This window comes from Sander vitreus, chromosome 13, assembly GCF_031162955.1.
Source record: "Sander vitreus isolate 19-12246 chromosome 13, sanVit1, whole genome shotgun sequence".
Taxonomy (NCBI): domain Eukaryota; kingdom Metazoa; phylum Chordata; class Actinopteri; order Perciformes; family Percidae; genus Sander; species Sander vitreus.
Window position 1 is genome coordinate 2043982 of NC_135867.1, and position 10847 is coordinate 2054828.

At 41.4% G+C, this 10847-nt stretch overlaps 1 protein-coding gene across 1 annotated transcript in view; it reads left to right on the forward strand.

The window, feature by feature from the left end:
* fam114a2 (family with sequence similarity 114 member A2) overlaps window positions 1-10529 on the forward strand; it is a 17777-nt gene extending 7248 nt beyond the window's left edge. The window contains exons 5-14 of the mRNA XM_078265789.1: window positions 1075-1178; window positions 1562-1696; window positions 2185-2349; window positions 2934-3057; window positions 3180-3265; window positions 3854-3952; window positions 4338-4465; window positions 5604-5676; window positions 6738-6791; window positions 8051-10529. Coding sequence (XP_078121915.1) covers window positions 1075-1178; window positions 1562-1696; window positions 2185-2349; window positions 2934-3057; window positions 3180-3265; window positions 3854-3952; window positions 4338-4465; window positions 5604-5676; window positions 6738-6791; window positions 8051-8152 — 1070 coding nt within the window. The 3' untranslated portion in view covers window positions 8153-10529. The remainder of the gene's footprint in view (window positions 1-1074; window positions 1179-1561; window positions 1697-2184; window positions 2350-2933; window positions 3058-3179; window positions 3266-3853; window positions 3953-4337; window positions 4466-5603; window positions 5677-6737; window positions 6792-8050) is intronic.
* The last annotated feature ends 318 nt before the right edge of the window (window positions 10530-10847 follow it).

Genomic DNA, 10847 nt, shown 5'->3' on the forward strand with positions numbered 1-10847 from the left:
ATCCACCAATTTTTCCGCAGAAAAGGCGGAACTAGGTCACCAACTATCACATTGTTGCTTTTTTAGAGTGCAACGGTAAGACACAGTAAAGCTCAACTAGACAGAACGGAATCTTCTCTGCCCAGTCATAAGATGATTTATTGACTTACCCATATAATTGTCATATCATAAAACGGATTTCAAAACATGTTTTGCATCGGTTTTCAAAGTCAGAGACACATGATGTCATCCTGCTAATAAAGCCATCAGATCAGTGTGTGTGTGTGTAGGGAGTGTGTGTGGTAGAGCGAGTGAGAGAGTGACGGCCATTAGCTTCGGAGCGAGTAGCAACTCTAGAGTCATATTGAGAGAAACAAAGTGTCTCCCCTGTTCTTTCTGACCGCGGTCAGTGTCGCCACGACATGTAGTTACATTTTTTGAGAGGTGCACATCAGGCTATGGCGTGAGGTCCAACATAGGGATGTACGTACCCACGGCAACCTTTTTTTTAAACATATTTTTATTTGTTTTTGCAACAAACATAGAACAATTACAATCGCAACAACGAGCCTTCTTAGTGTTTTAAAAATGTTGATTTTGAGGCTAGCATAGTAGTGTCCCTAAGCACTCCCATTCAAAAGGCCATTTGACCGAAAAACAAAGATACGGTAAATCTTAAAAGTGGTGCTTCCGTCCTAATTCTGCTTTTAAACGAAAGTTTGACTCAGGTACATTCATAAAAAGACCCTGGGTTGCATGTTAGCGAGAGTTAAGTTTTAAATTCAGAAGCTTTTTTTCCCTAACTATGTAAGTGAGTTTCTCAAGAGCCAGATTCAAGTTTTTCAACCACATATACAGTGAGGGACAGTTAACATTTCTCCAGCAGAGGGCGATAGAGCGCTTGGCCTGCAGTAGAGAGAGGTCCCCACGGCGTTGATTGCACGCAGAAGCATGAATTGGCCTTTAGGCGTTACAGTACGTTGCATGGGTTAACATGGATCTACCCCTCATGTACACAAAATGTCAATTTATCACGCTTTTTTCCCCCCTCCATATTGTGGTAACCTTGTGTCGCGTTTGTTTCTCCTCCTGCAGGCGAATCCAGCAGTGAGACGGACAAAGCGCCAGGCGATGGATCGGCGGCAGCGGGAAGTGCAATGGGCATGCTGTCGTCGCTCACCAGCGTCGTCCAGAGCACAGTAAGCTACTCCTAATACCCTCCGCGTTTCTTTTTCTCTTCCTTGGAAGGAGGAAAAAGAGACGTTCACATACTTAAAATGCATCTCAAACATCCAGTTTTTCATCATCGGGTTGACAAGAGTAGAACAACATCTTACGTGGAGCATGGATACTGAAAACTTTGAGAGAAATCGCATTGCAGTGCCATTTGTTCCAGTTACTCTCCACTGTTTTTGCATTATTTCAAGACAATTCACTTTTTATTCCTCCTTTTAAAATGTTGCAACACAGTAAATCTGAGCACGACTCTGTGCTGTCAGGTGAAAACCGCGTCATTTAGTTTTCCTTTATGGGTTGAGAATATTTTCATTTCGTTTGGTCTGTAAAACCCTTCTCTTCTCAGGGTAAAACGATGATCACAGGCGGTCTGGATGCTCTGGAGTTCATCGGGAAGAAGACCATGGATGTGATAGCCGAAGGCGATCCCGGCTTTAAGAAGACCAAAGGACTGATGAACAGGAACTCCACTCTGTCTCAGGTAGACAGACTGGGGTCAACATTTATAGTATTAAATCATAACAAGAGTTATGTCAAGACACTTTACAGACCGAGTAGGTCTAGACCACACTCTATGATTTACAAAGACCCAACAATTCCCCCAAGAGCAAGCATTTGGTGCATCAGAAGCGACCCAGGCTCTTGGTGGGCGGGCATCTGCCGCTGCCGGTTGGGACACAGAGACACTGATACAGATATAGAGAAATATGATTCACAATTATAGCAGTTGGAATGATGAACAGTGGCAGTTATAGTTACAATAAAGGTAATGGGAACTAAGACTAGAAATAATAGTTGTAGCAGTTCAGGGCGTAGCAGGGCGTAGAGCAGGACCACATGGCGGCAACTGCAACCATGATTTAGGTGCCACCCCAATCCAAGGAAACCTGCAAACATGTAAAGGAGGAGCTCGCAAATAGAGAAATACAAACCTTCTCTTTCGACTTGTCATCTCGCTCCCTCTCGTAGGTGTTGCGGGAGGCTAAGGAGCGCGAGGAGCTGCAGACAGCCGAAAAAGAGTCTTCAGATTCCCACAAGAAGGCGCAGGCTCACTACGGGATGCTGTTCGATGAGTTTCAGGGCCTTTCGCACCTCGAAGCGCTGGAGATTCTGTCTCGAGACAGTGAGTCCAAGGTACGATGGGAGTTTCATTCCAAAACAGAACGCCTACTGAGGGCTAAATATCAGAGGTGGGGGCTTCGAGTCGCCGACTGGACTCGAGTCGCAAATTTGAGGACGTGAGACTCTCCTGACTTCCATTGATAAACAACTCGACTTGACTTTGACTTGGTCTCCAAGACTTGAGACTTGACTCGAAAGGACTTGACTTTTTAATAATGCAACAGGAAGGAATATTTGCTTTTGTCTGTTTGCTAATGTCGTCTTCTGTTTTGCTGAGGTTTTTCTTAGGTTCCATTTTAACGTTTGTATGATATTTAGATTATCTTACAAAATAAGATAAATAGCATGTTCCATCAAAGTCAGGCATGCTTGAAGAACGCCATTAATGCCATAAAACCATTATACCTACATAGTTTGAATACCTTTTCATGGCTGATGAAAAAGGAATGTCAGTCTTGTGTTGACATTTTGGCTATATATTTGTATTTATTTTAATAAACACATTTTACACACTTTAGTTAAAAAGGAAGGAGGTTTTGATGGCCACAAAATGTCAAATATAATGTGACAATATAATGTGTGTGTGTGTGCTGTAGGTGAAGTCAGTGCTGACCACTCTATCAGGAAAAGAGCTGCTTCAGCTTAGAGAAGAGCTGAATCTCATTAAGGACTCTTTCTCCCTGGTGGAGTTTGATGATGAGGACGTGGATGAGAAGAAAGGTAACGTCTCCGTAAAACTGTTAAAAAAAAACCAGCACTCCAAGGGAAATACAGCATCATGTACATATATACCAGAACTAATGTAACACCAGAGACGATTGATTGCATATTTCTGATTCCAGATGAAGACGGCTCCGAGTTTGAGAGGGAGTTGACGGAGGCATTGGAGGGTCTCAGTGTCACCGCCACAGCTGAGAAACTCGGCAAGGTACCAGTCAGGGCTGCACAATATGCTCGATGGTGTTTTAAGCCCCCAACGTCGACTTCAAGGCAGCGCTGCGACCGTCGACTTCAAGGCACCTTACCCTAACCTTAACCTTAAACCCTAAACCCCTAACCCCTAACCATTGCCTAATCCTAGTGCCTTCCCGGCAGTGCTGCCTAGAAGACGACGTTGGGGGCTTAAAACACCAAACACTGCACAATATATAGTATATACAATATATATATATATATATATATATATATATATATATTTATCTCATCGCAATATCAACTGGCGCAACAAACACATCGCAAAAGGCTGCGACATATCGTGATAGACACTATATTTTGTGTTAGTTGAAAGAAAATACATAGTAGAAAAATACATTTTAAAAAAAGTCATTCTTTTTTTAGTGGTGTCCTTTATATTCATTTTGATGTTCAATTTATTCAATAAGTCTGAACATGCTAACAGTTTATTGCAAGTGTTGCAGACTGCTCACAGAGCTTTAGCGGAGCCAAAATAGCACACTTTTTAATAATCAACTGTATCGGTTAACGGTAAAATAACCCCCCTCTAAACTCCCAACAGGCCTGTAGGAGCACCTGCAGCCAGATCACTGACATGAGCCGACCACAGGAGGAAGAGGAAGAGAGCGCGGACAATGTCAAGAAAACCCTCTCTGTAGAGGTATGCTGATATATGTCACCTTTACTTATTCAGCGAGGGCCAACTGAGGGCAAGCTCATCATTTCCAATGACGCCCTGATTACATGCCATATAAAATGACAATACATATAAAAATGACTGAACATAGTAATTCATATATACTGTAATATAGAGTTGCAATACACCGTACACACATGAAACAATTACAGAATGTAAATGCTAATAAAGTGCACTTGTATATTCAGAATACATGGCCATTGAAACAGATTGAATCCCTTTAAGTGTGTGTGTGTGTGTGTGTGTGTGTGTGTGTCTGTTTTTGTCCGTCTTTCTGTTTGTGTGTGTCCGTCCGTCCGTCTGTGTGTCTGTCTGTTTGTGTGTGTCTGTCTGTCTGTAATTTCGTCAGGAGGTTCATGCCGCAGCCATCAGGAGTCTGGCGGAGCTGACGGCTCGATCCATCGAGCTTTTCCACAAACTGGCTGAGATGATCCTCTTCTCCAACAACGGCAGCACAGAGGCCAGCCTCCTCTCCCAGTAAGATGCCTGTGGGAGCCACGCTGTACAAATTCACAGTTTCATCTGTACTTTATATAAGATAAGATCAGATAAACCGTCATTGTCATTGCACCCATACAATGAAGTTTTGAGTGCCACAACTGAAGGTGCATTACAGATCAAAACAAGATAAATAGCTAAAAGACTTGTTAAATAGAGGTTGTATTGTAAGTCAACAAAGATCAATGAAGACATTGTTAAAATAAATAGCTAAAAACCCCAAAAAATGAAAGTGCTCATATTATGCTCATTTTCAGGTTCATAATTGTATTTAGAGGTTATATCAGAATAGGTTTACATGGTTTCATTTTCAAAAAGCACCATCTTTTTGTTGTACTGCACATTGCTGCAGCTCCTCTTTTCACCCTGTGTGTTGAGCTCTCTGTTTTAGCTACAGAGTGAGACATCTCACTTCTGTACCATCTTTGTTGGGAGTCGCACATGTGCAGTAGCTAGGTAAGGACTACTAGCCAGTCAGAAGCAGAGTAAGAGGGCGTGCCCTGGCAGTACCTAGGTAAGGACTACTAGCCAGTCAGAAGCAGAGTATGAGGGCGTGCCCTGACAGTACCTAGGTAAGGACTACTAGCCAGTCAGAAGCAGAGTATGAGGGCGTGCCCTGACAGTAGCTAGGTAAGGACTACTAGCCAGTCAGAAGCAGAGTATGAGGGCGTGCCCTGACAGTACCTAGGTAAGGACTACTAGCCAGTCAGAAGCAGAGTATGAGGGCGTGCCCTGACAGTACCTAGGTAAGGACTACTAGCCAGTCAGAAGCAGAGTATGAGGGCGTGCCCTGACAGTAGCTAGGTAAGGACTACTAGCCAGTCAGAAGCAGAGTATGAGGGCGTGCCCTGACAGTAGCTAGGTAGCTAGACAGTAGAAGGTAAGTGTTTTCTGTTGGAGATGATAAGTCCCTTTGGGGCGGACTTAGGGCTTTTTCACTTTGTAAACCGATAACGTGCACAAAAAGATATATATAACACAATAAAGGAAAGGGAAAAAGCCAAAAAGCATAATATGAGCACTTAGGATGGGACAGAAAATATTGCACATGATGTATGAATATTATTTGCATTATTTGAATGAAACGTCTGCGTTTTTCATGTCGTCTTGTCCTCAGGTTAACTGTCGTCCTGTGTAAAGAAATCTCACTCCTGTCCAAGAAGTTCACCTCCTGCTTAACGACGGCAGGGGTAAGTGTGAGGATTCTAACGGAGCTCTGGTCATCAAAGAGTCTGGTATTTCACTGCGTTTTAATGTGAAAGTAGAACTGGATATGGGAAATGAACATGAAGGCCATTGCTTATTTTAAGACTGTTGCCAACCACACTACTGAATCTACTGAGGATCAAATCCTCATCATCAGTGTCCCCCCAGCCCCGCCAAATGTTTTGCGTATGAATCGGAACTGACACAAATATATTTATTCACACACAATGAGGCATATTTTCAGTTGTGATTGAACTGTATTTTTGAGGAACTATAGGGCACTTAACATCTACAACAGGTCTACAAAAAAACCCATCTATGACTACATCTATAGACAATTTATATTCTATCACACTGTCTCACTTACCGTTTTAATGTTTCCAGATGTATGATATCAGGATGATGAGCTGACAGAACTGACAAGTTGAACGTTGTCCAATCAGAGCGGACCCACCGCGGTGACGTTTTTGGTGGAGCTGTTGGTTTAATAGTCGACTCGGAAGAAAGCGAACGTTTTGACAATAAACTCCATCAACGCGACAGTATGTGGAGTTAAACTGGACGGGCCCAATGACCTCTGAATAGTTCTACTTGTTGTTAAATTGCAATGTGAGCGTCTGCATTCTGTCGGCAGGATCATTTTAAAAGGCAACTGCGACTACATTGTGCGTCTGCCCTATTTCTGATACCGTGGCGGCAGAAATGTTACCATGGCGGGCCGCCACTACAAAATCAACATAGAGGAAACACTGCATCATTATTTAGTTTTATATACTGTATTTTCAGCATCATTATCATCATGGGAAGTGTAGGATCCAGCTGTGTTTTCCCTAGGTTTGTGGAAGACTTAGGTGCACGTAATTTGCAAAGGGGCTTAGGGGTCCTCCTAAATGTTACGTTTTTTTAATTGAAAAATAAGGAATTTTACTTCATTTTTGTACCACTATTATCCACGCTGCTGTTCTCCGTTTTGACACATCATCACTGCTGCTGTTTGTTCACCTGAGAGCTGAGTGTAATTTGATCTAAACCTTCTGTTTTACAGTCAAACGAGAAGGGAGATGTCCTCAACCCGCTGATAACAGGAGTCTTTTTAGAGGTTTGTGTCACAGCACGATCACACACATTGTAATTAAGTCACACTGTTGCACTGTTGCAGTTTTATTTCTATCCATTTTATTGCCTGTATAACAGGTAACAGTGTCTCCTTGAAATGCGTAAGTAAGTCTCTAAAAATGACTTCTGATTGACTGAAAAATGCAAAGACACAATACCACAGTCATTTTCACGCCGTCATTTATTTATTTATTGCATGTGTAGTTGTTCCTTTTGGACATGTGAAGGTTTTTTCACATCTTGGATGATTTTCCATCCAGAGATAGACCTTTAAAACCTCTTTGGGACCTTTCTGTTTAACCAGAAACAGCTCTGAAGTCGCTGGCGCTAAACCCACCAGACTCCATTTAAAAAAGCAATACTTTTAGCGTGTTAAGAGCTATATTTTCACATACCAAAACTAGAGTTGTGATGGTTGGAAAAGTGGAAAGACGGCCCAAAACGGCGTTTCACAGTTTTATTTTGTTTCTGTCGACTTTGAATGAAGTGTATTTTACGATGCTAAAATGATGGATGAGGATGTTTTTATGTTTAAAAAAAGGATCTTACTCTTTAACAGAAAGGTCGACCTCCTTAGAAATCCTTTCCGTAATGTTGTCAGACACTTAGAATATTAACCTGAGCCTGTCAGAGGCAAAACCAGCACTTTTGTGAAGGTAAATATAAGCTGGACAATCTCGCTTAATACTGGACCAATTTCAAAGATTGTTGTTCCCATCAGTCACGTAGACACAAAAACATAGGAAAATAGGGTCCAGGTTGAAAAAAAATAGTAGTTACCCTTTACATTCTGGGTTATTCACATTATTGGTAGAGAATATCACCACACAGCATATTTTAGGCATGTTTCTGTTGTTTTGCTAGTCACAAATTCTTTCTACCAATAAGGATGACAAAGGTGTCATTTGTCCCACCTTAACAGGTGCAACAACACTAACAGTGGACTCAGGAAGATGTCAATCACTCTATCCACACCTACACAGTCCTGGAAAAGGTCCAATCAGCCACATTAACTATAACCACCTGTGTGGGTGTTCAGGGCCTTTAAAACTCTTTATATAAGCAATTTTTGGAAAGTCAATGGATCAATTGAATGGGGGGAAAAAAACCATACTTCCAGAACCAGAGCAGTTCAAAAAGTGGGTGGTAACTGTTGAGCTCTTTTGGGCTCAGACAAACATTTCAGAAAAATATTAAAATACTGCCTCGTGTTAACATATTATGAATCCTCTTTCCTCACAGGCGTCCAACAGTGCGTCTTACATCCAGGATGCTTTCCAGCTGCTGATGCCCATCCTCGAGATCTCCCACATCCAGAGGAGAGCTGAATCCACCGAGCAGTGACCAGCTGGCGTGTCGTCCCCCCCCCCCTCTATATCGCTGCCATGACGCTGGGGACTCGGTCACAGCAGAGAACTGACACATCTTTAAAACTTGTTTCCTTCTCTGTTTAATCGTCTGCAGTGGCTCTTTTACTATGTCTAGTTTTCAGCTCAGGACAAAAATCAACCTCACACCTGGGAGGAAAAGTGTGTTTTTGTGAAACGGTGTTAACTTTTGTTGCTCGTTATAACTGTTCAGCACAGTGGATGGACTCATCGTGTCGAGGAGGTCTGGCTCTACCAGCTGGGGTCAGCCCCGTGTTCCCACAGCCCTGCGTTCCCACATTTCTAGGACATTTTCAAAACGAGGTCTTGTGTTCCTACAGTTCCCTTCGATTTAAACCCTATCCTGGGTTAGGGGTTAGGGCGATAAAATCTGATACAAATTTATGAAAAAGGGAACTGTGGGAATATAGGGCCTAATTTTGAAAAAGATCTTAGAAATGTGGAAACATAGGGCCTAATGTTCAGTGAAAAAGCAAATTGTTAGAAATGTGGGAACATAGGCACGCTCCCTACCAGCTAAGGGGGAAACAAATGCATTTGTGTTAAACATATATTGTTCTTCTTTTTACTCTAACATGAACACTATTATTTTCCGACAGCACTTGTCCTCTTAACTTTAAAATCTCAATTCTGCCTCGGGAGAACACTTAGAAGAAACACAAACAGGATGCCAATCCCAGTGTTAATTTGTAAAAAAAAACAAAGTGTTTATCATAATAAATAGAAAGATATATTGATAATGTATGTCTCTTCACTGCACAGATAATAATAGGTTAGTTAATTGTCTATGCATATCTCTCTAGTAATTATAATAATACCTTTTTACTTTGTTTTTAAAACAAGTTGCAAAGTGCTTAACATTCATTTAAAAAGACAATGAGCCAACTCTGAACCACTGGTCCTGGAGCAGTTTGCGGACACTGACAAGTATTAAACAAGCAGACGGCGTTGGGACTTTTGGTCGTCTCTGTACCCGGCAGGCCACCTTTTTATCCGGCAAACAGGGTTCTAGCTATCTCAAGAAGCCTTGGATTTATTCTTTCAATCTCCAACACAGATTACTGTTCTTTCAGTTTTGGGCAACCTTGGTATCATCCTCAAATCAGCAGACTGGCTGTCAGATATAGTTTACACTACTGTAGATCTAATGATGCCTGTTTGGAAATTTGACTCAGCTTTCTTTTGCCTCTGACTGTGTATATTCACTTGTTTTTAAACCACAATATCAGCGTTAAATAAGTATTTCCTGTTACATGCCGATAATAGACATCCTCGTGTATTTCCGTGGCTCGCCATATTCAAATCACTTCCCATTTGTTTCTCTTAAACTAGCCCCAGAATTAAAGACTCAGTCTTGGACTCGGACTTGTGTTGGACTTTTGAATCATAAAACCTATAACTGTTTTACCGCTGAACTGTTTACTGACTTGATAATTGAAAGCAAAAACATTCGGTGGAATTGTAGAACACAAAAAAAAAAAGTGTATCTGGCAGGACTTGTTTGGCCACGTAGCTTCTATTTTTAATAATTCTGGGTAACACTTTACTCGAAGGTAGCTACATAAGAGTGACATGACAGCGTCATGAACACATGAACCCTAACCATAACTTGTCATGACAAAAACCAAATGACCCTTACTAAAAGAAGCGTTATGTCATAAACGTTTATGACTTGTATATAATGTTTATGACACGTTCATGACAGTGTCATGTCACTCATATGTAGATACCTTCGAGTAAAGTGTAACCAAACATTCAAGTCTCACGTTTTGCCCTGGTGGAATTGTAGAACACAAAGAAAAAGTGTAACAGGCAGGACTTGTTTGGCCACATAGCTTCTATTTTTAATAATTTCTACCTGAATGAGTTGCCTCACAATCCCTGACACAACTTACAGCTCTGTTATCTCTCTGTTTAATACTTAATTTCCAATGTCCAGTTAGGGAAAAATGCAAACATACAGATACAGTAGTAAATTCCAGCCATTTTAAGCTCATTCTTTATTGTCATCAAACTGATTATTCATGAAACGTCAGCATACTTCTATAGAAGAATATATAAGTTATGGTTAAGGTTAGGGTTTGGGTTCATGTGTTCATGACAGTGTCATGTGTTCATGTCACTCTTATGTAGATACCTTCAAGTAAAGTGTTACCGGAGCTTCTATCTGCCATAAAGATTGTGATTGTCTTTTCGCCCATGACTTTCAGTTGTATGATATTGAACTGCTAACAGCTGTGTGTTGTTGGGCGTGTAAAGCAATACGCTGTACTGTGTATCAGGTATTTGAGATGTTTTTCAAATAAACGGGCTTTGCTATATGCCCAATCTGTGATCTGTGTGTGCTAGTGTCAATTACAGCCTTGAATGTTTCCGGGTATCTGACTCTGTACCCTAGCTTTAATATGTCAGTATCATTTGCAAAACGTTCTTAAAAATTGAATATGTAGTGAGTGTCGGCTTGGTGGTCGAGCGAGCTAGAGAGTGAATGAAGAGAGGGAGTGCCGAATTGGATTGGATTGTTTTATCAGAATCGGAATAAGAAATAGATTTATTGCCAGGTAAGTAGCACTTAGAACCAGAAATTTGCCTTGGTTGATGGTGCATACATGAAAAAACATATACCACAACCACAGCCATCTGTGCGTAGA